This window comes from Temnothorax nylanderi, unplaced genomic scaffold, assembly GCF_030848795.1.
Source record: "Temnothorax nylanderi isolate EJ_2023f unplaced genomic scaffold, tnyl_v1.0 TNYL_tig0045_pilon, whole genome shotgun sequence".
In the NCBI taxonomy this organism is placed as follows: Eukaryota; Metazoa; Arthropoda; class Insecta; order Hymenoptera; family Formicidae; genus Temnothorax; species Temnothorax nylanderi.
Genome location: NW_027249107.1, coordinates 406,633 through 433,714, shown reverse-complemented (window position 1 = coordinate 433,714; position 27,082 = coordinate 406,633). Strand labels below are relative to the sequence as shown.

Here is a 27,082-nt window from a genome sequence, read left to right as displayed (position 1 = left end):
TTTCTAATAAAGAGAAATATAATAAAACGCGAATACATTGGTACTTTAGAGAGGAAAAAAAGAACAAATGTGAAAAGAATAGGTACAACTAAAAAGAGATCTTGGAACGGAAACTTAATTAATCCTACACCATATAATCCACAAAATATATTTTATATATTATATATTTTTTTATTATATTTCTATTATATTTTTTATATAATATCGACATAAACAGAAAATAATTGTGAAGAATTAAACAAAGCATGCTAATTAATAGTATTTTATTTTACGTCACTATAATATATTATATTAATTGTTTATAATTTTGTTTAAACATATAATATACTTTAATAATTAAATCTTTATAATAATAAGATATATTATATATTGATTAATGATGAGAAATTGAATATATATAATCACTATATCACTATATTATACTACATACTTCTGTTACATACTATATCACATAAATTTCAACGTTTTACTGCAGTGACCTATTACGTATTCCTCGTGTCATTGTGATAAATATACGCTCGAACACGCTAATTGCTGATTTACAAATTTCAGTCGAACCTTCTCCTATTTTCTGAAAACGTCGATCTCCTGCCTTTATTCTAAATTCCCCTTTTAAAGCAGCTCTTTTTTTCTTCCTTAATAGAATCTGTTTTATTCATCTTTATTGAAACAATTAAAATATTACTTTTAATAAGTAGAATAAAAATGTTATTTTTTATTCGTTTTAGCTCGCTTTATACATATTATCATAATCATATGGCAAACATCCTAAATGCGCGCTTATTTTATCAATACGCAAGAGTGCAATGCAAATCGAGAAAAGTTGACAGGATGACAGATGCAGATTTAGCTAGTATCGCTAATACAGAAAAGCTCAGGATATTAATATAATAATATAATTATAATAATAGTATGTTCAAAACACAATTACAGGACACAGAGCTAGCTGAGTCTCCTTGAACTGCCGGAGGAAAATATAAAGTCAGTTACATGCCGCTTATCGGCGGCCAATAGAATCACTCGTACGAGGAAACGTCACTGAACGTCAGTCGCGTACTATCTCACAGAGACCTAGCTTATAATTGTAGATCCTGGCAGTGGCTAGAGATTTCCTGAACAAAAGAAAAAAAATTAAAGAAACAAGAAATAAGAAAGCAAAGACAAGAAGGATATAATGAAGGAAGGGAAAATGAAGAAAAAAGAGAAGAAAGTAAAAGGAAGAAAGAGAGAAATAGAAATTTAATCGCATTACACATATTGTTCACACTTTTTTAGCATATTATTATATATTGTTTTAAAATAATTAATATTTAATTATTAAAGTCTATGCACGCCATAAGAGGTAAAATAATATGGACAACGGCGTAGCCTAAATTGTTCCAAAAAAGCATTTCGTCTCTCCTTTGTAAAAATAAGTGGAAAATAAGGTGGGCGGAAGACGTTATAGTTACACCACTGCCGGTGATAAACTGATAGACAATGAGCTGTAATATGCGTCTCTCGACATATACTCGCGAGAACGCCGATCTTTCACTCGATCCTTACTCCTTACTCGTCTCACTCGCGAATAAATCTGTTTGATTGTTCATTAATCGAATAATGTAACGTGCGACATTCGAGAATCCGCGGAAATTGGTGTGTGCGCGTGTGCCCTTCGATGAAACTGGAGTAGAAAATATGAACTCGACGATCGATTACGTATATCAAGTACGTATATGTATATATATTTTGTACCGATAGAGATCAAATCGATAGAGTCTTATATGTCGTCACGTATATGAGTCTTAAAAAAACTTAAAGGACTTAACAATAAAGGGCTTAACAAATATTTTTCGAAACGTTGCGTCGTCTATTTCCAACGTGTTTCGGCCTACTCATATAATTATCATAGATTATATAGGCTGCGTTCGCGAGGTGCGCGCTATTAGCCACTATTAGCGCTATTGCATTATTCTGTCTTTATATCGCTCATCAGGTGTAAGGATAGAATAAGCTAATAGCGCTAATAGCGCGCTCCCCGAATCCAGCCATTGAATAAGCCAATAAGCGATAATTTTTTTACAAACGCGTGCCGCGAGCTGGGCAAACTGTTTGACATTTCATCGGCGGCCACACTTGACGCGAATCAATCTCCATGGATCGTTATGTTGATTAATCGACATTGAATCTTGATGAGGCACTTGATGGAGAAATTTGCGTGGAGCATATAATTGCAATGCGTATTGCGTCTTAAACATTTATGCAATGTATCGCGATTGTCGATTGTCGATTGTCGGCATATATGAAGGAAGAAGAAGCTTCATAAGAACCATGCCAGTTTTTACGTAATCATTAAGATAAGAAAAAATGAATTAAAATTTATATCGTTATCAGTGCGTTATAACTTGGCGGCGATTAATTTATTAAGCAGCATCTATTATATATATACTTAATTAACACGAATAAAATTATTAATTCTTTGTTGTTTGGTGTATATGCAGTTAATGCGCAGTATGGAAAGAAAAATCGGATTAGGGATGACGAATTTCTATAGTTAGAAACATATACCTATGTAAGCATTTCTGTCGATTGAATTAATCATCGATTTCAATCGTTTGGTCAAATTAATTAGTTTCTTCAAACAAATCGATCTAATCGCGAGAGAGTGTGCAATAATAGATCTGTTCGTTTTTTCTGTACTTAAAGATAAATAATAATTGGGATCGACAGATATTTGGAAAAAAAGAAAAGGAGAAATAAAATAAAAATATGGAACACATGCAGGAAATCCGATCGGCTGACGTTCACGTTTCTCGTATTCCTCAGTATTTCTCGCTGATTACGCAATACGACTATAATGATAATTAGATACATCGAGATATGCACACGCGGCTGTCTGAGCTGTCTCTCGCCATGCAGATTGCAAATATCGGCCGATGTGGGCCGATGACAAAAAGGCACGCGGTTTTCGGCTTAACGTGTTAATAATATTGCCGCGAGTAATGCGACTATAAATACGCGCACCTAATGGTCCTACCCCGAAAACGCGAGAAGCCGAGTCTATTTTAACAGATTAGAGCAAGTTCCGGAATCGGCGGTGCTCGTCGATCCTTTACAGACGTCGGCGAGTTATCGCCCGACGCCCCGGCCCGGCTCCCGGCTCCCGGCTCCCAGCTCTGCGAAAGAGTCGATAGCGCGAACTCACGCTGAACGCTAACCGCTTCGCGTCTCCGCGTCCGCGGTAAGATCTCCTGAGTCCTGAGATCTCAGTCGCGTCGCGTCGCGTCGCGTTGCCCTTTAACCTCTCTCTCGGCCCACACTGGCCCACAGTCCACGTGCACAGTTAGCGCCGATAGCCGATAGCCGATAGCGAATATAGCGATGTCGAATGTACGAACATTGGTAAGGCTCGCTTCGACCGAAACGATCCGATCTCGCGTACGATTATGCGAATATTACGGTATCGTTAACGACGTTAATAATGTTACGCGATTGTCGCCAACGATGATTTGTACTTTGCACCAGTAGGCGCGGCGTGGTATTCTCTTTTCTTTTTCTTTTTTTTTAACGATGACTTGGAAAACTTTCGAGTTTTAGATATATATTTCCCCGAGGTATCTCTTATCAATTTATGTATGGATTATTCTGTAAAAATGTGGTAACTTTTGTGTGTGAATATTAATTTTTATATTAGGACGTTTATACTTATATCCCTGAAGCTTGATCCACAAAAATTCTTGAAATTTAACTAAGAATCTGTGCTTATGTAACATTTTTAAAAATGTTTAAAATAAAAGACACGTTTGTTACTTTAAAAGACTGGTAGAATTTCAGAAAAATCAAAACCGTATAAGAATATGCATTATATACATTAAAGTAAATTTTTATATTTAGGTGCTCCCAGTTCTGGCTGCGGTAGGAACGATAGTTGTTATAGGAGTAGCATTTAAAATATATAAATCCTGGAGTGAGAAGAAGAAAAAGCCAGCGCCGATACTGCTGGTTGATCCAGTAGTTAAGTATAGTCTACCTCTAATCCAAAAAGACATAATAAGTCACGATACTAGGAAGTTCAGATTTGGATTACCAACGTCAAATCATGTCCTGGGCCTGCCAATTGGTCAGCATATACATTTAACAGCAAAGATTGGAGAGGAGGTTGTAATACGTTCATATACGCCTGTTTCAAGCGACGATGATCAAGGCTACGTTGATCTCGTCATCAAGGTAAATAAAATGGCAATATAGGATTGGTAGATAATGAAAGAAAAGTATGCTTTAATCGTGCGTGATTTATAGGTATACTTCAAAAATGTGCATCCAAAGTTTCCTGAAGGAGGAAAATTGTCTCAATACTTGGAAAACATGAAAATAGGGGATACCATCGATTTTAGAGGTCCATCTGGTAGACTGATTTACAAAGGACAAGGAAAAGTAACTATAAAACTTCTTAGGAAGGAACCACCCGTGGAATATAACGTTAAAAAGGCACGTACATTTGCTACTATGTATATATGTATTGGATATAATGATTTTATTTATTTATGTTATTATTGTCGTTATTAAGAACAACTCTATTTTCGACATATGCAGAAAATAATGATGTAACTCTCTGTACAGATGGTTATGCTCGCTGGTGGTACGGGTATCACGCCGATGTTGCAGCTAATTCGTGCGATAATAAAGGATCCTACGGACGAAACTCAAACCTCCTTGCTGTTCGCCAATCAGACAGAAAAAGACATCTTGCTGCGGGACGAACTGGACGAAATCGCCAAAAAATACCCGAATAAATTAAAACTTTGGTACACCCTAGATTCAAGTAGCGAGGGATGGCCATATAGTACAGGATATATAAGTACTGATATCATAGAGAAACACATGTTTCCACCGTCGCCCGATACTATCGTATTGATGTGTGGGCCACCCCCAATGATCAATTTTGCTTGTACTCCGAATCTCGATAAACTTGGCTACGATACTAAATTACGGTTCGCATATTAATCGATGACAGTTTGACGGAGATCTACTTACATGCTTTTAGTACTTCAGTAAAATATAAGAACAGTTTTTTATTTAACTGAATATATCTGTCTTATTAATGGAGAATATCAAATAACATGGTGCCAATCAGAGATCTATATTGAAAAATTTCTGTCAAAGTCTATCTGTAAAAAACATCTCCAGCAGTATTGACGATTACTATATAAGTTATGAAATTACAATAATCAATGAAATATGCTAATAGCATATTTGGTGACTATTGTTCCATGTAGTATAAGGATGTCTATCCATAAAAAATTTTACAAGACACGCCAAAAAGTCCTATCCTCTTTTGCTTTTTTTTATTAGGACAGACTGTGATTGGCGAATGATAAGTAATTCATAGAATTTAAGAAAAATGGGGTTATAAATCAAATGCATGTGAAATGAATATTGCCTCATCACTAAAATATACTTTATTCAGTTCTACATTTGATCATTATAAAAATGACCTGTATATAAAATTTAGGTGAATAAAGTATATTACTAGTGTGTGGAATATTCATATAATAAAGTATTATATTTCAAAGCATTTATTAATGTTGAACCCATTGTAATGTTATAAAAAATTTTCAACACATACGGATGTGCTTCTTATTGTACAATACTTTATTTGTGAGAGATCGAGAAATAGAATATAATTTATATATGACATGTTCAAAAAATGGAGTATATTCTCCTTGCTACAATTAGTACATTAATATTATCAAATGCCATTATCGTCGATGAGAGACTAACACAAAAAAATATTTAATTATTAATCAAACATGTTAATTTAAGAGGCCGCATATTATGTATGAAAAACTGCAAGTGATTGTGAAATCGAAGCAAAAGTAAATTTCTTTTTTTTATGAGTTAACAACGTCCTCTATCTTGTACGCGTTTTCTAGGAGCCGCACGCAAAATATTATCCACTCGAAGTATCATTTCCGCTGCTTCAGCCGCACTCACTAGAACCTGCCTCTTCACCATCCAAGATTCGGTGATTCCTAGCCGCTTCATACAGCCAACTTTGCCCATTTCCATATCTGTAAGATCAAAGAACATTTAATTTCCTGTTACGAAAACTATTTAGCGATCTATTTATACGTATTGAAAAATATTATTACTAGTAACAGAGCGCAAGAACTAGAAACTCACCTAATCCCATAGTGTTGCCGACGGAATTATGCGCAGCTCTTAATTCGCTGACCAATTGCGCCGAGTCATAGCCAGCATTGTCGGCGATAATGGTCGGCAATTGCTGCAATGCTCGTGCGAAGGCTTCCATCGCAACCGCCTCTTTACCCGGCGTAGCCGCGGCCGCTCGCATAACAGCGCAAGCCATGATCATTTCGCTGCATCCACCACCGTAAACTATTCTCGACTCGCGTACCGTACCGGCTAAAACGCAGAGCGCGTCGTGCAGCGATCTTTCAGCTTCATCGATGATCTGCTGCGTTGCGCCACGAATAACGACAGTGCACGCTTCACCCAACGGAACTCCGGAGAATCTTAGGAGTGTATCTTCTCCTATCATTATCTGAAACAATATAACAATACAATTGAATATAATTAAAGCTATAATGAAACTAATGATTATCACACACGCATTAGAATAGAATGCTTCGCCATGTATGTGGAACATTCTATATAAATTGCAAAAGTAAATGGTAAATTTACCTGTTCGATAAGATCGCATTTTCCCAACTTGACTAAATCTGGATTGTCGAAAGTACTAACAATTTCGCCACCAGTAACAAGCGCAAGTCTCTCGATACCGTCGAAATCGGCATGTTCGATAGCCATAATTTTCTCATCGGCAAACAATTGTTCTGGATAATTGTATATCAATTGCCTATTGATAAAGACGTTGCATCCATGCTTGACGATTTTGTCAACTTTATCCTGTGGAGATTCAGAAAATTATACATCGATTGTAACTTAACAAATATGCGTGAGATTCTTTAGACTTTTACTACCTTCATCTTTTCTTTCTCCGCAGTTTCTAATTCTGCTATCTTTGCCATTGAATCTACACGTACTCTGGAACCAAATACCTATAAATAAATGCGTGTAGTATTAGATTTATTATAGATTTAGTAGATATAATTTAAAAAATTCTTTATTCTATAACAGAAGAAACATAAAACCTTGATTTTATCCGTATCCATAGATGTATTAGCGATAAGTATACGGGCGTCAAATACTTTTTGTGGTTGGTTGACACCTGGTTTCTTATCTAATAAGAATCCCTCGTCCAAAAAGGAATCGGCGAGTGTTGCGCCGCGTTTTTTAATAACTTGAATCGCGGACAAATTACCAGAGCCTTTAAGACGCAACACTGCGTCGACCGCAAGCTTGCTGAAGTATTCCTTGTGCTGGGATAAAATCTTAGAACTCAACGTTGTGCGCGCAATATTTAGTAAATCCTCCCGAAAACGATCGGGATCTGCAGAATTGTCCGTGGCTGCATTTTTTAAAGCCTCAGTCGCTACATTTGCAGCATTCCTCCAACCACTAATGATAGTTTGTGGATGAATCTTTTGATTTTCGATTAGCTTTTCAGCTTCTCGCAAAAACTCGGCAGCTACAAAAAGATACGAAAGTCATATATTTAAAATTGAATAATTTGAAAAATCAAGTGAATGACAATTATTGTACGTACCGAGAACGGTGACTGAAGTAGTACCATCGCCCACTTCGTCATCTTGGACACGAGACATATCTACCAAAATCTTGGCAGCGGGATTATCAACGCCAATGCTTTTAAGGATAGTAGCACCGTCATTAGTGACATGTACCTGTCCCGAGGACCTGCCTTGAGATACGAGTATCTTATCCATGCCCTTAGGACCGAGGGTAGATTTCACCAAGTCCCCAATGGCTATAGCCCCAACAACCGAGCTCAACCTAGCAATCTCCGCCTTCTCTTCTTCCGCCTCATTTTTGAGGATCCGTACTGGATTTAAGGAGACCTTGGAATCAAGTAAGATAAAACGATTCATTTACTTGCCCACAATACAACTCTTTATTCTGTATTTTTCATTCTGAATGAGATTGTTCTTAAGCGAGTTAACTATTTGTGGGTATGTAAAAAATTCATCTAAAAGTTGATTGAAAAAAAAAAAAACCACTTGGTTTCTATAGAATGTATTAAAGTTATTTATCGTGCAATTATTTATCCCTTCGTTATTTCAATGACACGTGAGCCATTTGTCATGCTTCCAGAAAACCGGGTTCTGGCTGTTCTGGGGATCGAGAGAATCCCAAGCATTTATTACAGCTACAACATGGGAGATTACGGGAGACGGGTCGCAACAATTACCATTTCGAGTCAACGCGGCGTACGCGGATACTTCTCTTCGAGAAATGACGCAAAATCCGAAAACGAAAATCTTCGACACACGCTAACGGCGAACGTTCACGAGTCAAGGCAGCTACCGCCATGCTGCGTGACTTTCAGCGACTTCCGATTTCCGAACCATTTTCACGGAGCGATTTTCTTTTCCGTCCGTCCATGATTCGCTGCTTTTGGACATCTATATGTAAGAACGAATTATAAAATCTGATTGAAAAGATGGACGCGCGAATGAACCAATCAAGGACTTGGAATGTAGGTGTGTTTAATGCCAAGGCTTGCTTTAGCGGGTCATCATATTCTGAATTTAATTCCTTTTAAGGCTCGATTTGCCGCACAGACGCGATTCTAGCGATAATAAAATATAAATATTAAATATAATTACATATGAAAGTAATACATATAATATAAATTATAAGGAAGAAATGCGGAAAACAAATAGGGAAATTAGATTTGGAATCATAAAAATATATTTTTTTTATAAGTTATTATATATATTATTTGTTATCAGTTACAGAAAGCATTTTATGTAATGTGAATTTCACATCTTACGCTGATGAAGTGTATTTTTTAAATATCTCTGTAAAATATTATATAACACCCATTATTTCCAGCACCGACGTATCGAATGACCTGTAAATCCAGTAAAAATAATTATAGCTCTTCTATTACTTATAACGCACATATGTATGTACATACATGCATACAGATTAATGCACATACTTACTTGGACTTTATCTCATCACCTGGAATGTAAAATGGATTGCAAACAGCGTTGGAATATGCAGCATGTAACTTCTTGAAAATCTATCGACCACGTATCAAAAATTTGCACAATATTAATTATAAATCACAATTAACGCGACATATCAAAATTACATATAAAAGTATGTAAAGAAGAGAACGTTACCATTTTTATTTCGTTATCCCTTAATGATACATTGGACGATTGTAATACTATGACAAATTTAATCTTTGTATTTGTAGCATAGCCATATCTGGAAAACAGGAATGTTGGTATTTAGATGCAAATTGGTATCTATCGTGGAGCGACACGTTACACATTACGATATTACGTACATTTTATATTCTTCAGTCGCAAATAACAAGCCTAGGTATAAGTCGCGTATATCAACTGTCGTTTTATTCCCTACGTTCAGCTTTTCCTCTATAATATCAATTGACGTGTGTACTTTGTAATGAAATTGCAACCCAGCAGCTTCGTCCGTGCACTGATATATTTTAATAAATTTTGGAGAGTTCTACAAAATATTTATCAATTAATAGAATAATTCGATGTTTACAGCGTAAGAGACTCGTAAAGAGACCCGATATTGATGTGCTTCATTATGCAAAAATTGATGGTGAAAAAATTCACGATGAAAAATTGTTGTTAATCAACATGTCATAACCTATATGTAAATCAGAAAACACCGTGTATATACTTGCATCTTTGCCAATAACAGCTACGCAAGCGGCCATTTTATGAGATTCTACAAAAACGCAAAAGAAATTTGTTACGATACACTGCACATTCTTTTGCTAAATGTCTTTTTATACGAGAATGAGAATAATCGCGAGTACGCAACGCGAACGTTCCATAACTCGTAATGTCGCTAGGTTAGAACGACACCACTGTGTAGCGTGTCGTGTCGTCCCTTTCGAACAATCGCTCGAATAAAGAGAAAAGAGCTCTTTTTATGACATAACTTTACTTGTGGTACAAATCACGAGATACAAATTTTAGCGTAGTACAAAAGATATACACATTAGCCATACAGTAATTCTAATTTATAACATTGCATATTAATTAGTACATTTACAAAACACATAACAGTAATTTGTACAGCATTATCGAACATCTGTAGTCTGTACACAGTTGATATACTGTCAACTAAACTCTCTCTCTCTCTCTCTTTCTATTATTGATCATAATATCTTCTCTTCAAAGTTCTGTACTTGCGCAACATATACAAAGCTTCCAGCTCTTTTATCACAAAATTACCGTGACTTATCATCTTATTTATCTTTTCGGGATCAGTCTCCGTTTTATTTTTGTCAAAGGCTCTCTTTAGCTTGGTTCTGAAATATTGATATCCCGTTGGATAATCTCGGCCCATGTACAACAGCTGAAAGACAATGCAAAATGAAAATTTAACAAATATGTAATAAAGAAAAGTGATAATTATATGCTTCTTGAGTTTATCGACATCTTATACGAGTATATGTATGAATACTTGTAACACTAAACACTTTATTACCGTTTTGTACAAATGAATAACTTTAGTGCGTTGTGACATGACACATAGTAAATCTTGGTCTAGATTCTAGCTGCAACTAACTCGGAGGCCTCGGAGCTCGGAGCCTTCAGCCTTGCAAGTCAATTGACAAAATGATAATCATTATCATCTACGATCTGCGATCGTTTCCATTGGAGACAGATAAAAATTGGAAAAGTGTAAACTACACTTTGATAGAGACATTTAGATTTGTTCTTTGTGACTATACCCACATAGCATGCATATCAAAAAGACGTCCAGAAGATATCCCGAAGATATCCTATCGCCTAAATTTATCTTCGGGATATCTTCTGGACGTCTTTTTGATATGCATGCTATGTGGGTTAGTGCGTTTCACAACCTGGTACACCTGGTACAAAGTGTATGATTGGGACAAAATATATTCAACGTAATATTTAACATGGCAAACGTCTATTAAAGAAACTGAAATTGTAATACGGAAAATTCTCTTTAATAATATTGAAAAACACACCAAGTTGCCATCCTTGTATATATATATGTGTATATCAAAGAATTGCGGAAGCATTCTACGTTTGAAGTCGTTTGACACGACAGTGATCGACGCTTAAAGCTTTTCCACCGAACCAATCAGAAGGATCAGAAGATTCTGTGTGTAGTTGTATTGGCCAATTGGCGACATAGGCTAATAGCGGACGTAGGGGTGCCAAGTGCCAAGTGCCACTCAACTTCACGTGAACGTTTGTAATATGTTTACGTTACGCATGCGTACACAGGCATTTCTCCGACCTCCGTTCTCCTCGACATTTCCGAACGTAAACAGATAACAACAGATAAGAAAGTGAGATTCGTTGTCTAGTCACAGCATATAAGTACTGTACTCTAGAGCGTTCGGCTATTATTGTGCTCTCGAGAGTCGAGAGGCAAGCCTCTCTGCGTCGCAAGGTACTTAATGAGGTAAATTTCGTACGCGTAATTAAAACTCCGTTTTTATACATCGTTTTATATATTCTAATATATTCTAATCTTATAACAATTTCGAGTAAGATAAATGGACAGAACTTAGTACTTTCCACAAAACCAAGGATCCAAATGTTATAAACATTTGGAAAGAATAAAGCGAATGTTGCAAGCTGCTCCATTTTCTCCGGTATCCGAAAGTTTATTTCTTTTTCACAATGCAATAATTGCATTGATGCATTTCTACTCGTTTTTATCTTTGTGATTTAGTTTTATTTTAGAAACTGATACATAAACTTTTATTTGAATCTCAATTAATTGCATGCACATATATATATCCTTGAACAGTAGTCTTGCCAATTATGACGTTTCTGCTACTTTAAAATATAAATAAATTTGGTGATGGAATAATATTCCATTGTTACAACAATGATTCCACATAGCATGCATATCAAAAAGACGTCCCGAAGATATATCCTATCTCCTAAATATATCTTCGGGATATCTTCTGGACGTCTTTTTGATATGCATGCTATGTGGGATATACCGTTTCTTTATTGTTTTCTTTATATATAAAAAAATATATAATAATTTAGACGCATTAGAGTTCCATTACCATGACTGTCTGTTAATTAATGTAATCTGGCTAGGTCAGCCATGTTATCAGAACGACGATAAATGCTTAAATATATATTCATCCATTTTTATGTCATTATTTCAGAGGCGCAACAAAAATGTCTAACGTTAGGAATAGTGTACTTCTAATATTCTGTGGTAAGTTATTTAAGTAGTTGTACAATGCAATAGTTTTTTCTCTATTTATTATGTATCTGTTTCTTCAAGAGCTCTCTCTCATATACAAAATTTTTTTAATTTTGCAGGGATATGTTGCACAGTGGCACTTGCCAAAGAAACTTTGAAAGGTCCGACATTTAGTAGAACATATACAGTGAAAGGAACATTATATATACCATATGCAGAAATTCGAGAGCCTTTTTACGCATGGTACAATGGCAACAGTGGATCTAGCAGAATTGATTATTATGGAGGTATTTTCAAAGATAATAATCTTCTATTTATTCGTTATCTATTTTTAACTTAGATATATAAACCGTTTAGTATAGCACAGTATACAGTATATGTATGTGTATGTACAATACAACATATAAATCTGTTTCTTTGTCTAATAGGGATGGTTAAAACCTTTCAATTGGCTCACAAAGGAAAATATGGAGCCAGTATAAAATTAGCGCCTGTTACCACAGAGACTGTTAGTAATGAAGAAACATGTCTTCAAGTAAATGGTACTAATGATTTAAAAATACAACCGCAGTCTATTATTCCAGATGCATCTGAAATGGAGGTAAATTGCACGACTGTAAATTCTATAATTTTATAAATTATATATATGTATATGCAAAATGTGTATAAAATATGTACAAGTAGCTTTCAATGAAATTTATGTACAGTGTATTGGAGAAGAGATGATCAATGGATTATTGTGTGAGAAATGGCGACTTGTACAAGAAATTGGGGAAAAAACTAATAAATACACTCTCTGGATACGTTATAAGGTAAGAATAAAATTATTTGTATATATGATAAATAAATCTGCGGTACTTAAAGGAAATAATCTTTGTAGAAATCACCATATCTGCCAAAAGTCAAGGAGCCTATTCCTGTGAGGTATGAAATGAGAGGATTTAATAGTCTCTTAGGTTCACATTATGATCATTATTACCTGGAATATGATTGGTATTCCTTTGACAAACCTTCTGATGATGTCTTTAAAATCATAGAAGGTACGTAAAATTCTTAATATATATTTTTCCAGTTGCTGTTAACTGATATATAAAGATTTTTTTTATTACATTACAATAAAACAAACTTTTGTATCGAATTTATAATTATGGAGAAAATTATTTGCAGATGCTAAGTGCGTCAGCTTCCCAGGCCCGGGTGAAAATCACATATACACCTTTAACCCAATGCGCGAATTCATTCATAATTATGAGGATCATTTACATCAAGCATTTGACACATTTAAAAAGACTCACAATAAAAATTACAAGGATGACTTGGATCATATGTATCGCAAGGACTTATTTAGACAAAATATAAGGTACATTTATGCCGTAATAAGTATTGTATGTATCGTCATTTCAAAAGTAATCGCTTCATGTAAATAATTTCCAGATTTATCCATTCTACAAACCGTGCCAATTTGGGTTATCAGTTAAATGTTAATCATTTGGTGGATCGTAGCGATCTCGAATTGAAGGCTTTACGAGGCAAACTATACACTCCAGGTTACAATGGTGGAGCACCATTCCCACATGATATCGAAAAGGAAATCGAAGATGTTCCCGATAGCATAGATTGGAGGCTGTATGGCGCTGTAACGCCAGTCAAAGGTTTGCAACTTTAATATTATATTTAATATATACGTTATATATATATATATTGATATACTTTATTTAAATAGATCAGTCCGTTTGCGGCTCTTGTTGGAGTTTTGGTACTACTGGTGCGGTAGAAGGTGCCTATTACATGAAGTATAACAAGTTAGTACGTCTGTCTCAACAGGTAAGCAACTTATAGAAGTAGCAAAGTTTACGAATAATATTATAATATAATACAATACAGTATAAACACAGAGTATAGTGCTTATACTGCAGATCAATAATATTATGGTATTAATATTGCAGGCTCTCATCGACTGTTCATGGGGATTTGGTAATAATGGATGTGACGGTGGAGAAGATTTTCGTTCATATCAGTGGATAATGAAACATGGTGGTTTACCTACTGAAGAGGATTACGGTGGTTATTTGGGACAGGTAAATTGTTTGATTAAATTTATATTAAATAATAAATCTGATCTTATAATTTGTAACAAGCAAAACAAAAAAACTTTTTGTTTCTTTTGTCAGGATGGGTACTGTCATATAAACAACGTAACATTGACAGCTAAGATCACAGGTTTCGTTAACGTCACTCCACGCAATGTAGAAGCTTTGAAAATCGCCATTGCTAAACATGGTCCTATTTCTGTTGCTATCGATGCCTCCCACAAGACATTCTCTTTTTACTCTCGTGGAGTGTATTACGATCCAGCTTGTGGTAAGATTTGTAAACTTATTTTTTTTTTAATAGTTTTAAAAAACTTATAAATACAAATTTCTCATTCAAACAATTATGTTTTTGTATTATATAGGTAATACCGAGGATAAATTAGATCATGCTGTTTTGGCTGTTGGATATGGCACCATGAATGGGACAGGTTATTGGCTAGTAAAGAATTCTTGGTCGAATTACTGGGGCAACGATGGATATATTTTAATGGCTCAAAAGGATGACAATTGCGGAGTTCTTCTTGACCCCACATATGTTACTATGTAACTGTAGTTCTATTTCTAAGAATTGGTTGTATCATTTAAGCTCTCTAATACTTCCAATGAGCAAATACACACTCAAATACAATTTAAAAAATTGAGGTTCTGTATAAAATATATTTAGTTGTTTAGCATATTTCATAATGAGCAAGCTGTAATAAATTGTTGAAGATTTGTATTTAATATAGGAAAATATGATAACGAAAATGAACGAAAATAAAACATTTTGTGACTAAAAAGAGCGTCAATTAAATAATTTTTAGTAATATCAAAAGGTGATTATTTAAGAAATAAAGTTAAAAAAGCTTTATTTTATATCAAATAAAGTATTATTCAAATTTGAAGTATGTTAACAGCAGAGATAAACAGAATTGTTAATGAAATTTAAACAGGTATATATATATATGTTTTAAGTAAAACAGAATCTTAGAATATTGATTTATTTTCAGAATAGCCGATATTAAATTAGTACCACATATAATTTAACATAGACTTGATGCATAGATGATTTTCTTCACCAAAGAATAAAGTTACTTTCACTTTCCCATTCTTTTCTTGAGACACGAACAGTCATTACATATTATATTTTCAATTATACTTTTATTAATAGCTTTGTTAACGAATAATACGATATATTCAGAAAATTTTTATAAACTGTTTTTACACATAACGATGTCAACCGTAATTAGTAACTATACTAATTCGTTCCGTCCTTTTTATTATATTACTTAATGCATTTTTTCGTTTGTCAAATAGCCTTGTACAATTCCAAAATATGGTAATAACTATATAATATTTTTACAAATATATAAATACTTTTTCTAATGCATTTATGTCCAGTAAGATTGTTATATGGCGTGTGTATAATGTGTAATTGATATGGATACTTTCAAAATATACATAATGTTGCTTACAGCTATATTTGCGAGGCTAAAGGAATGTAAAAAAAAAATACACGTAGTATGACAAATACAGATATAAAGCAGATATAATTAATGGGAATGTAACGAACAATCAAACTGATTCTTTGCAATAAATTTGCGCGTAAAAGTATCACGGTATATTAAGTGAATGATAACTATAAAAATAACTTGTGAAAAATTATGTAAATCCATACAAGCTGTGTAAATAATGTCAATGAAAAAAAATCTGTTCTATTAGAATCTGTTACCACATATACTAGTAAAAATCGTTTGATTCGTTTTTATCAGAAGAAAAAGAATGCAAACGTAGTGCGTTTAAGTACATGAAACGTATATTATTATTAATATATATATATATATATATATACTTTTCACAGATTTCTCAGTTTATATAGTACACGTGACTAAGTCCACAATGCTAGAAAACCGTCCGAAAGAATCTTATTTTACATATAAATCTTTGTTCTCCGAATTTTCTTGCTATCACTAACATTTTACTTTCATTCTATATCACTTGCGGACGAGATGTCCGACCAAACTCGCGAATCATTTCAGGCGAATCGGCGAGTATAACTATGACGTAGTTGCGAAAGTGTCAATCTTTCTTTTATGTATATTACACACGATAAAAGTTATAGGAATGATAAGAGCTGCTCCAGAAAAAGAATGAGGGAATGTGTGTTAAGCGCATGGTTTTATCGCTAGTTTTTCTTGTTAATCGCACAGAAATACGTGTCATGCGATTTTCCACGACCGAAATATTTCCTGACAGAGACGTGGTTTTCGTACGTGCTTTTGATTAAAGAAATCCCATTTCTAAGGCAGTATAAAGGGCTTGAGTGTCTGAGTGACTATTTATCCTCCAAAAGGGAAAGTTATGCGCCCGCGCTGCCGTTTCCTCGTCCGAATCGTCTCCTATCACCACGTACGTACATCTACGGCCAAATCGGGCGACCACCCTACCGAAACAGCTCTCCTTTCCTAAAACGAGAATGTAACTTTGCTACGGTTCTGCAAAAATAATTGAAAAATTGCCAAAAAGTTTTAGTTCGTTTAAAAGTGCAAGTTATACTATAAATATTAATTTATTTATGCATATATATATTTTTTTTTGTTACTCAAAATAAAAATAAAAACTTTGTTTATTTTTCTGATTTTATTTGCTGGATAAACCATAAATTTAGCTGTCTTTTATTACCATGTAATTTCCGTTTCATGATGTAATCAAGTGATATAGCTGTATAGTTATACATTTTTTGGGTAATTATTTAATTGTTTCTTTATGTTTGATAATTACCAATTTTAGAGGCCGAGTATATATTCTCTATGGGAAATATTCCGCCGATGCCAAATAGCAGGACTTTAGAGAGTGCGGGCACCAGCTGCGTAGTCGTCACCAGGATATTGATGCAGTGGCTTCTCTTGTTGATAATGTTCAGACACTTCACTGCCGACGTCAACCAGTTATCAGTCAACATTTCAATCTCGGAACGCAACTGCAGCCACTGTTCGCGCTTGGCTGTACCCAGGAGGCCACCTACATTGTTCCGATAGTTGCAATAAATCTCCTTGATTTTACGATAACGGAACGCTAGCTTCCTCATCCAATCGACGCCGCCTCGCACACCGGATGCCAGACATATCCCATTGTTTGCAGACGCGCACTGAAAGCCATCGGTCGCGAAATTGTAGGATGACAGGTCCTGCCCGTTGTCGTCCGACGAAACATCGTCTATGTGCACTTGATCACAATCCTACGAAAGAAAAAGTAATATATCAAATTGCAAATTTGTTTTTGTATTTGAAAGTATGAATTATCAGTACGCATAATTGCTACATCATGTACCGTAAAGCATATGAACCGAATATGATTCGTCTAGGCTTTAAAATTGCTTTTTGACTGAAACGAATACAAAATTCCAAAATTCATTATGTTCTAGCTAAAATCTCACATTGCACTATACCATACAGGTAGTCTATATGCAGATGTTAGTTTTTAAAGATCACATATGGTCAACTTACGGACGCTGGCAGGAAGCGAACCATATTAAGACTATACCAGACCATTCAGAGATCAAGTGTCTCAAATATTATTTGCAAATTTATAAATAGTAATGATAAGTAACATTCTGTAATACTAGAGAATATTCTTCTCTAAAAAATAGAATAAAGTATTATATAATCATTAAGATTAAATACTATATAAAATATTATATAGAATATTAGTTAAATAATTGCATAAAATACTTAAATCATTTTTTAAATATATTTTCGAATCTATAAAAGTTATTTAAATATTCTGCTTCAGCGGGAGATCATTCTATATAAAGTTTATACATGGGAACTTGCAAGAAATTTCTATCACCTCTACGTCATTGAAGAAAAAGTGCGTATCCGCCAAAGTGAATATCATCTCCTCCATTCTAAACGCCACTTGAGCCAGGAGGTTTGTATCCTTACGGTACTTGGTGGCGTATTGTCCAGTTAGCAGGGAGTGAAACACGACTATTGTTTCGTCGAGGTCCCAGATGAATATACGCTCGGGGCCGGCTTCAGTCGTATCCGCGGAACCGATACTGTTTCCGCTTCCGCTCTGTCGTCTTCCGCGCCTGCATGGCTTCGTCGTTGCCACTGTAAAAGTGGACAGATACAGGTTTTTTTCCTTAATATTTGTTCAGTAATATTCTTCATTATACGTATGTTATGTTCTTTTTTTTAAATATTCTTTCAAAAATTATATATTACCTTTGACAATATATTATGTAAGATTATATAATATATTACCTTCGATGTTTGCGGTTTCCCGTGCGGTCAGATCGCTCGCATCGTGTGTCGTTGGGTCCAACGTGAGCGCGGACTTGGTTGAATCTTCTCACGCATACGAAATAATGTTAACGTTGCGATCGTTTTGTAAAGAGCTCTCATTAAACGTGCAAATGATTATTGTTTGAATTATAAAATCTCTTGTATACATCAGTTTATTTTTGGAATAAATTTAGAATATTAAAGTTTCAGAGCGATACATTTTAACATAATTTTCAAAATTAAACTTAAACCAGTTTCCGATTAAACGACTTGAATGCAAAAGTTTCATTTTTGCACCACTGTTTTTCCAACAGTTCGTGTAACTGTTGTATTTTATTTACAAGGAATTTCATTTATCATTTGCAAGAAATAAAAAAGAGCGCGATCTAAGTCAGTAAAAGATTACCAGCAAAGTTGATGTTTCCGATATTGAACGAAGCTGGCGGTGCATGATAACCGGGCACAGGATAATATCCGGAATACTGGAGTGGTACCCTGTCGTTTCCGTACAAACTACTGCTGTAAGCGCTATAGTCTAATTTCTGCGGAAGAAAAGGAGGGAAGGTCAATCGCAATTTGGGGAAAAATCAAGGATGGAAATGGAACGTGAAATCGAACACATCGAGTGCGTTCTCACCTGAGAGGCCGATGATATATTTTGCGCCATATTCGGGAAGGTTGTCGTCCCGCTATTGTAACTGGCGTAGGACGGATACTGCGTCATCGAGCTTGACGATGTATAAGAGCTTAGGTACGAGCTCTGCAAGCTTGATGCGTTTTTCGAAGCTGTCGTTGATCCGTAAGGTGGCGAATTGTACAGGCTACGGAAAAGAAAAAACCGTGATAAATTTTTTTTTAATAATGGGGATCTGCTTGTTCGAAGCGGATTGACTTTGCAAATATAATACGTACGTAGTCTGGCGATTAAACAATGATTTTATTTATAAAAAAATCGAATTATCAAGAGAACGCGTTTTTATAACATATATATATTTTTTTCGTGTTTTATTTTATTCAAATTACATTTCTCTGGCAAATAAAATATCTTTTTATCACAATTATTTTTTCAAATAAAGTTAATCTCATTACGTTTAATCAGTGGACTGTATTTGGCGAATTAATGTTTAAATACCTGTTGTAATATTGGTTGGGTCCGTACAAGGATCCGTAATCCGTCTTTTCCATCGAGTCCGGATATTCCTGCTCCTTTTCCTCGGCATTCTCGTCGATGTATAGTTCGCCACCGGGTACGCTGTCATTCTCGGGACAGTCCTGCACCTCGTTCTTAACTTCGGTCTCTTGTATGAAAATGGACAAAACATTTTGTTTATAAATGCAATTTTCCGAAATGTCTATATTTCGCATCTTTGCTTAATAATCTAGAATTCTAGAACGATATTGATTGCCACTCTTTTAATGGTATTTTCGAGAAACTGCTTGGAGAGAATGATTGGAATAAACGTGAAAATAGCGAAATGCGAAAAGTGCTTAAGCTATCGTAACGAGATATCGGCTATTAATGAGCAATCATCAATGTTACCTCTAGATATATTATATGTAAAAGCAACGGGATCTAATAATTTAAATGTGATTTTATGTGGCAATATATCTATTCTACGCCAATGCAGTTGCATGTTCTATCTACCATTGTTTGCGGCGCGAGGATGCTGTACCGAGGCTTCTGTTGAGGAAGACACGTTGCCAGCATTGTCTAAAACCCCTGCTGGTTTTGTCGGATCATTGTCTTCGGTTAACATATCACTCTACTGTAATGACATAAATCACCGATTTGTATCTTTATGTCGAGAGTGTGAGAACAAATAACGAAACCATCACAAAAGAATAAAGCAGAATCGCGTTTGTAACTTAAAAATTGTCGATGTCTCTTTGTTGGAAACATGTGAGATAATCAAAGAGAGAAAGAACGAGAGAGAGAGAGAGAGAGAGAGAGAGAGAGAGAGAGAGAGAGAGAGAGAGAGAAAGAGGGAAAGAGAGAGAATCCGTAGATAAAATCGTAAAACACAAAATATTATAATATATTAATAAAAAGTATAATAATATACAATTATTCTTATATTTCAGCAGTCTGTAATGTAATTTAATGGTGCATGCGGAGACGTGAATGCCATAAATTTACTCCTCGATAAGCAGTTAAATCCGTATGCCAAAGCATTAACGACCGTGTATTGAACGATTGTGCATTAACGCAATCTCGTCACTTTGTAGGTGAAGGAAGATCGCGCACCTGTGAGGTCACGAGACTGCTCGTTCGCGTGAGAACTCGATTATTGTCTGCCAATTGCGTGTCGAAGAGGTGGAGTGACTGGCTGGGTAGGCGTACACCACGAGGAACCGAAACCAGCCAATGGAACGATCCTCGATGCTTTGCGTTATGTATTCTTTATGTTGCCAAGTCACTATCTATATCTGTACTCCGCCCCCGTGCGCGTACATATGTCTCGTACATATTTCGCGCAAAACGCGGAAGATACCTTTAAGAATTCCTCGAGATACGTGACCACGCTCGTATACGCAAGTCTCAATTTTTTTTTTCCAAATATTATAAAAGTACAACTTTGATTTTACAGCCGACTTGAGTACCTTGATAACAAAGCATTTAAGCGCAATCGCTTTTGAACGAATCTCGTCGAAGATTAATTAGCATTCTGAACGAGAGGCACGAATTAATTTGTCGTGGCATTTGTTAGAAGAGCGTAGATAAATATTGATTTGGCTTATATTGCCAGCTCTTTATACTCTCTCTTCATCGCCTTCCGCTTTGAAAAACCTTCTTTTTATCGTTGGCAAATGATTTCTATATACAGGTTTACGTATACATAAGTGCGTGCGGGTCATCCAGATATTGGAGTAAGTAGTACCGTAAGGGAAGTCTTAAGAAATAAGACTTTTGCCGAATACGAATTCGTAGCCACCCTATATATCGTTGCAGCTCATCTCGCCGCGCCGAGTCGCATATAATGCACAGTGAAGCGAGAGATGAAAGGCACTCCGCTTATCTAAACAAAAGCCTGTGCCGAAGTGTTTATCGCGGGCGAGTTGCTTAGCTTGCTGTCTGCCTACTCTGACTGGCTGTCTGTCTGTCAACCGTCAAGGAAAACGAAATGCAGCGAAACAAGAGGAATGCCGCTGCTTATCCGCGCAAGTTTCTCCTCTCGTCCACCTAATGGCTCGGTTTACGTCGTCGACCGTAGGAGAGCGAGAGAGAAAGAGAGAAGGTAAGGGGGGGGGAGAGAGAGAGAGAGAGAGAGAGAGAGAGAGAGAGAGAGAGAGAGAGAGAGAGAGAGAGAGGGAGACAGAAGGAAAAGTAAAGCCTAAGGATGGCTACACAAGAGAAGTTTATCGAGACAAAAGCTTTTTGTCCGAACCTATCTGGCCACATCACGTGAAGAATATAAAAGTTTCTTGGACGTCCTTTGAAAATGTTATTTTTTTTATCGGTATATAATAGCTCTCCTCATAATAGCTAGATTTATTATTGTTTGAACAAATTTATTCACTGTTAAGAGCATTTTAACTTGAAAGTTTTTTCGTGTAACTTTGTTATCCTATTTTTAATAAATGTTATTCTTCTGACTGGACTTTCTTCATAATAGCTGGACTAGCCTCATAATGGCACTATTAATCAAGTAGAATGCGTTAATTATTATTCGTCATAACATCGAAGATTTTTTCGGTTAAAATTTTGTCGATTTGATGAATAAATAACTTGAATTTTATTTCAGAATATCAGCGTTGAATGATTATCAAGATATTATTATACTCGGTGCACAGTACCGGCAATGAGAGCAAGGTGTTAAATCGCGAGTCTAATAATTTTTCAAATATTCAACAAATTCAAATATGCATTAATAAAACTTTAACTCTAAAATATACAAATTAGTTTTTATTAATTATAGAGAGAAAACCTGTGTTTACGTTTCATATGTACATATTTTTCATTAAATTTCTTTTTTTTTTCAGATAATTTTTTAGAATAAGCTTTAACTTAATATCTGAATAAAATTTCTCGAAAGCATGTTTATTTTATTTCCAACTTTGCAGTCTTTCACTGTGAAAGGCGTCACTCACGAAAAAGTAAATATTAAAACTTTATCACTTCTATATTATAAGTAGAACGTTATTTTATACGTTATTTCAAACGAGCACTGTTTGCAGTTTTGTGAACTGTTACGAAAATAGTTGGATAAAACTGTCGTTAAGCAGCGCGACAGGCTTTTTGGAGAGAACGTATTGTCTGATACTACGCAATGGCCAATTAAAATACATTACTGCCGTAACGAGCCGAATGAGATGCATAAGTTACGCATGCTCAATTGATAATGACATTTTACGTGTGTATGCGAACATCCGCGAACAGCCACGGCTCTCTCTCTCTCTCTCCCTCTTTTTCTCGTTTATTTAACAATTTTAGAAAAAAAATGTGCACGTATAGAATGTGTAGAACGTTTATGCGTTTTTATTTTAGGACAGATTATTTTAATTCCTGATATAACTAACATGAAAAGGATAATTATCTCTTTTTCATATATTGCCTACACAAGAATGTTGAATTGAAAAAAAATCACTTGAAGAGTGTTCTTCCGGAATTAGATTAATTAGTAAAATATTAATGGAACGAATTTAGCAAGAGAAAGAGAGAGAGAAGAAGTAATCTTCAAATATACAAAATATACCAATTGCGAAAGACACGTCAAGAATTTATTTGAATAAATTAACTTTTCAACGATTTTTTTATGTTCATCGACAGAACATAAACATAAGTTATGTACTCCAACCTACATATCTCTTTTCTATATTTTTAACTCGCATTTTTTCCAAATTTATATTCTATCCCTCTATATTTATATTTGCTGCACTAGACTATTAACTTGTAGGAAGATCTACTCTCACGCGACACGCGACACGCGACACCCGCGACACGATCTGGCATAACGACAAATCCTGATTCGGCATACGTACATGTATCAAAATTGCTGCGAGAACAAGAAACATTCTACATTAGCATAGGGGATAGGAAAAAAAGAGCAGTTGTCGCGATAAATCTAACGAAACAATATCGATCAGAGTTCCTTACGTTCCGTCGCTGCTGGCTCCAGAGTCCAGACTCGAGACAGAGTGCTCCGACAAATATTCAAGGATGTCGTCGGTGATTTCCTCCTGACAACAGCATCGTTACATCCCGGGGAGCCGGGGGTGCGTAACGCGTGCGGGCGTGCGGGCGTGCGGGCGGACGGGTGGCCGCGCGTGTCTCCTACGTGCGGTCCGTGCGGATGCGCGTAAATACGTCGAGTCGTATAGGAATCCACGCATTTACTTTCTCGCCCGAATTCACTTTCCTCGCATCTTCCAGGACCACGGGAACATCGTGCTGCGCGTTCAACCACCACCCTCTGCGTTACGCGTGCGTTACCTTTCGCGCACCGCCCGGCACCCAACACACATACATACAGAGAATAGAGACCACGTCTCCGTCTCGATACGGCGATACACGTCTTCGAAACGATCGGATCCACCGATCCACGTTGTTCCAATCAGTTCCGGTCAGTTTCGGTCGCCGGAGCCGGGGAGAGCCTCGTCCGCGGTCCGAGTGGCGGACGGAGGACGTTCCGTATAGGATCACCGCTCACCGCTCACCGCTTCGCCCGTTCGCGTTCGCGCGGGGGATGCGGTGCAAAGCCCCCAAGTCCTGGCCGTGCACCCGACGCACCCGATGCACCGCCACCTGCACACGATCACTCGCCGCTCACTTGCCGCGACCGCGACTGCCACCAAGACTCGCGCGTTTAATTTTCCCGGCACGCCGCGGCTTTTTTTCTCCTACTGGGAAAAACGCTTCCCCAATCCCCAATCCCCCGGCGCGGCGGAGAGATCGCTCACGTTAGACTCACTACCATCGTTTCCCCGGCGCGTCACGTCGCGTGTCCACTGTCGCGTCTCGCGTAGCGACGTAGCGTAGAGATGTATTGGCGGGTCCTCAACTCCTCGAGTCTTCGCCGTGTGTGCGTGGACTGCGTGGTACAGCGGTGTGTGCGTGTGTGCGTGTGCGTGTGCGAGAGAGCGCGATACGTCCACTGTCCAGATACGACAGGTCGCGTCGTGTCGTGGCCTGTTGTGGAGTGTGTGGAGTTCTGAGCATGCGAAATGTCGCCTGCCACCCCCGCCCGGTGGTCACGTGGTCACCCGCTCGGCTCGGCTCGGCTCGGCTCCTCTTCCTCTTCCTCTTCCTCTTCTCGCCTCACCTTTCTCTCTTTCATTCTTGCCCTCTTGCCCTCTTCGTCTCGTCCAGTCGCCTCTCTTTGTTCCGCGCTCTCCTGCTCTCCTCTCCTCTCCTCTCCTCTCGTCCTTTAACCTCCGCTTTTCTCCCTGCCCTGCCGCCCCTGCCTCTTCTGTCTTTATCGCTCTCTTTCCCTGTTTTCCTCCTTTTCTTCCAAACCGTTGAGTATCGCTACGTGAATTACGCGCATACCGAAATGATAATTCCTCCAAAATGAGTAATTATACACATTCCTTCTCTCACTTCTCTGCCTCTTATCACAATCGTTCGTTATATATCTTTCTTGCTCTTTTACTTTCTCTCTTCCTTCTTCCTTGCATTTTATTATTTATTTCTACGTTTGCGCGCAATGATACTGCTCAATAACGCATATCTCTATTTAGGATCGCATAAATTGCTTCTCCCTCGCGCGCATTCCTTTTTTCCTTCTTTGTCTCGCTCTCACCGGCAATCGGCATGGCGCGATGGCGGGCGGCGGGCGGCGAGCGGTGGACGCACACAGCACACAGCACACAGGTCGCTCGTTAATTAGAGCGAGAGGATATAACGAATCGCGCGCGTGGTGGCAATGGTGGCATGGCGTGGTGGCCGGTGGGTGATGGCGCGAGAGATAAGGAGGGAGAATCAAACGCGATGACGACGCGCGAGAAGGACAGAGACAGAAATGAAGAGGATCTACCCCTTACATTCGAATAATTGTCACCTCTTGTCACCGTTCATTTGTACAAATCGTTCGGCAATGACGCTCCTCCCTGGCGGGACAAGTTTTTCAGAGAAGACAGCAATTAAAAGGATCTATGGCCGATCTTGATAAGAGTTGTAGAATGCGTGTTTTAGTTTTAGGATCCCACGAACGAATCGGTGTAAAAAGAGCATCGCTCGGTTTTGTGCTTTAATCTCGTTGTAGCTTTTTATAATGACCGTCATGGGCTTTATAGTTTTACACGATAAAATAGCGTTGCATTATAATATTATATCCTCAATTTGTACGGTTTTATCTTTTGTTCCGCTTGATATCAAACTATTGATATAGATTTATAGATATAGATCCAATTTTGTTTCCAAACAATTCAATTAGTATCGAATAAAGAAGCGAGAATAATAATTGTCCGATATTCTCTCTCTTTAGTCCTTAAAATAATTTTTCAATTAATCTTTCATTTTTGCATCTGTGTGTGTGTGTGTGTGTGTGTGTGTGTGTGTGTGTGTGTGTGTGTGTGAGAGTGAGAGAGAGAGAGAGGGGGGAGGGGTCTTTCTTGGCTTTTAATTTTCTTTTTATGTGGAGACAGAGAATTCTTGACGGGAGGTCCACGCCACTATCCGGCAATCCGGCACTACGTCATACTACGGTGGGTTCCTGGAAGGCGAGAATGTCCCTGCGTCCTTTTTTCTCGCTTTATCGATTACGGCGCGATAAAGGCGCCCGCGCCGCGAGATGTCTGCTTCCTCTGTCACTGCGTGACAAAACAAATTAGGGCCTTCGCCATGAGTGAAATTATGGAGGGCGAGGGATGGCCGTTCGCGAGATATTATTACAGCGAGGTGTACAGCCCTCTGCCTTTAAACCTTTAAAATTAAGAACCCGCGCGTCTCGCACACGGATTAACTGGATTTTAAGGAACTGACAGAGAAATTTATCTTTAATCTTCAATTAAAAATTATTAAATTATTTGAAATCCCTTTTTTCCATTATAAATATTGCACTTACATCTCTTATAAGAATTTTTCTTAATATATTTACCATTTATATGTATTATAAAATTAATGTAACTTATTAATTCTGTCAGAAGAATTAAAACAAGTAGGAGAAAGTTTGAGAGAGAATTTTTTAAACCGACACTTTCGTTGAAAAATTAGAAATTTGTATAACTTTGTACAATGTATTTTCATTAATTTTTAAATAATCTATTTGTCAGGATGCTATATCTTTTGGGGATAAACTACATGCTGTGGACTTTTAAACTTGAAACCTCTTTGCGGCTAATGTAACTGTAACGACGAGGGTGAGTCTGCATTTTTCAAGAACGATGACGAAAATGAGGAACAACGTGGACGGCAATATAATTTCCTACATCCTGTACCAA

General features: G+C 36.8%; 5 protein-coding genes and 1 long non-coding RNA gene across 10 annotated transcripts; 2 read left to right on the top strand and 4 right to left on the bottom strand.

Annotated features, from left to right (window-relative positions):
* Window positions 1-695: 695 nt before the first annotated feature.
* On the bottom strand, window positions 696-1,532 carry LOC139771888 (uncharacterized). Its single transcript, XR_011718000.1, has 2 exons — window positions 1,452-1,532; window positions 696-1,112 (listed from the first exon to the last, which is right to left on the bottom strand). It is a non-coding gene; the product is annotated as an uncharacterized lncRNA (long non-coding RNA).
* Window positions 1,516-5,602, top strand: LOC139771887 (NADH-cytochrome b5 reductase 3-like). Of its 2 annotated transcripts, none has more exons than XM_071705044.1 (4): window positions 1,516-1,707; window positions 3,874-4,206; window positions 4,279-4,467; window positions 4,600-5,602. In XM_071705044.1, exons 1-4 carry the CDS (start codon window positions 1,678-1,680, stop codon window positions 4,981-4,983), a joined length of 936 nt encoding a protein of 311 aa, XP_071561145.1. In that variant the 5' UTR covers window positions 1,516-1,677; the 3' UTR covers window positions 4,984-5,602. The 2 variants fall into 2 exon arrangements, with proteins under 2 accessions (XP_071561145.1, XP_071561146.1); XM_071705045.1 differs by lacking the exon at window positions 1,516-1,707 and adding an exon at window positions 3,227-3,381.
* On the bottom strand, window positions 5,540-8,484 carry LOC139771886 (T-complex protein 1 subunit beta-like). Its single transcript, XM_071705042.1, has 7 exons — window positions 8,330-8,484; window positions 7,670-7,979; window positions 7,155-7,591; window positions 6,984-7,061; window positions 6,685-6,909; window positions 6,163-6,544; window positions 5,540-6,050 (listed from the first exon to the last, which is right to left on the bottom strand). Exons 1-7 carry the CDS (start codon window positions 8,330-8,332, stop codon window positions 5,878-5,880), a joined length of 1,608 nt encoding a protein of 535 aa, XP_071561143.1. The 5' UTR covers window positions 8,333-8,484; the 3' UTR covers window positions 5,540-5,877.
* Window positions 8,485-8,809: 325 nt separating this feature from the next.
* On the bottom strand, window positions 8,810-10,684 carry LOC139771885 (trafficking protein particle complex subunit 2-like protein). The gene is made up of 7 exons (XM_071705041.1): window positions 10,624-10,684; window positions 10,368-10,491; window positions 9,812-9,855; window positions 9,443-9,624; window positions 9,273-9,360; window positions 9,090-9,169; window positions 8,810-8,995 (listed from the first exon to the last, which is right to left on the bottom strand). The coding sequence occupies exons 1-7, from the start codon at window positions 10,660-10,662 to the stop codon at window positions 8,953-8,955; spliced, it is 600 nt and encodes a 199-aa protein (XP_071561142.1). The 5' UTR covers window positions 10,663-10,684; the 3' UTR covers window positions 8,810-8,952.
* Window positions 10,685-11,402: 718 nt separating this feature from the next.
* Window positions 11,403-15,214, top strand: LOC139771883 (digestive cysteine proteinase 1-like). Of its 2 annotated transcripts, none has more exons than XM_071705036.1 (12): window positions 11,403-11,577; window positions 12,302-12,354; window positions 12,462-12,629; window positions 12,771-12,943; window positions 13,050-13,154; window positions 13,223-13,382; window positions 13,510-13,702; window positions 13,777-13,994; window positions 14,066-14,166; window positions 14,289-14,420; window positions 14,514-14,703; window positions 14,798-15,214. In XM_071705036.1, exons 1-12 carry the CDS (start codon window positions 11,573-11,575, stop codon window positions 14,980-14,982), a joined length of 1,683 nt encoding a protein of 560 aa, XP_071561137.1. In that variant the 5' UTR covers window positions 11,403-11,572; the 3' UTR covers window positions 14,983-15,214. The 2 variants fall into 2 exon arrangements, with proteins under 2 accessions (XP_071561137.1, XP_071561138.1); XM_071705037.1 differs by lacking the exon at window positions 11,403-11,577 and adding an exon at window positions 11,749-11,770.
* A 185-nt stretch (window positions 15,215-15,399) lies between these two features.
* Window positions 15,400-25,396, bottom strand: LOC139771884 (protein phosphatase EYA4-like). 3 transcript variants are annotated; one of them, XM_071705038.1, is made up of 9 exons: window positions 23,799-25,396; window positions 20,349-20,469; window positions 19,836-20,001; window positions 19,341-19,524; window positions 19,110-19,245; window positions 18,683-18,766; window positions 18,264-18,529; window positions 17,196-17,652; window positions 15,400-16,879 (listed from the first exon to the last, which is right to left on the bottom strand). In XM_071705038.1, the coding sequence occupies exons 2-9, from the start codon at window positions 20,458-20,460 to the stop codon at window positions 16,698-16,700; spliced, it is 1,587 nt and encodes a 528-aa protein (XP_071561139.1). In that variant the 5' UTR covers window positions 20,461-20,469; window positions 23,799-25,396; the 3' UTR covers window positions 15,400-16,697. The 3 variants fall into 3 exon arrangements, with proteins under 3 accessions (XP_071561139.1, XP_071561141.1, XP_071561140.1); XM_071705040.1 differs by lacking the exon at window positions 23,799-25,396 and adding an exon at window positions 23,684-23,697; XM_071705039.1 differs by lacking the exon at window positions 23,799-25,396 and adding an exon at window positions 22,090-22,600.
* Between the last annotated feature and the right edge of the window lie 1,686 nt (window positions 25,397-27,082).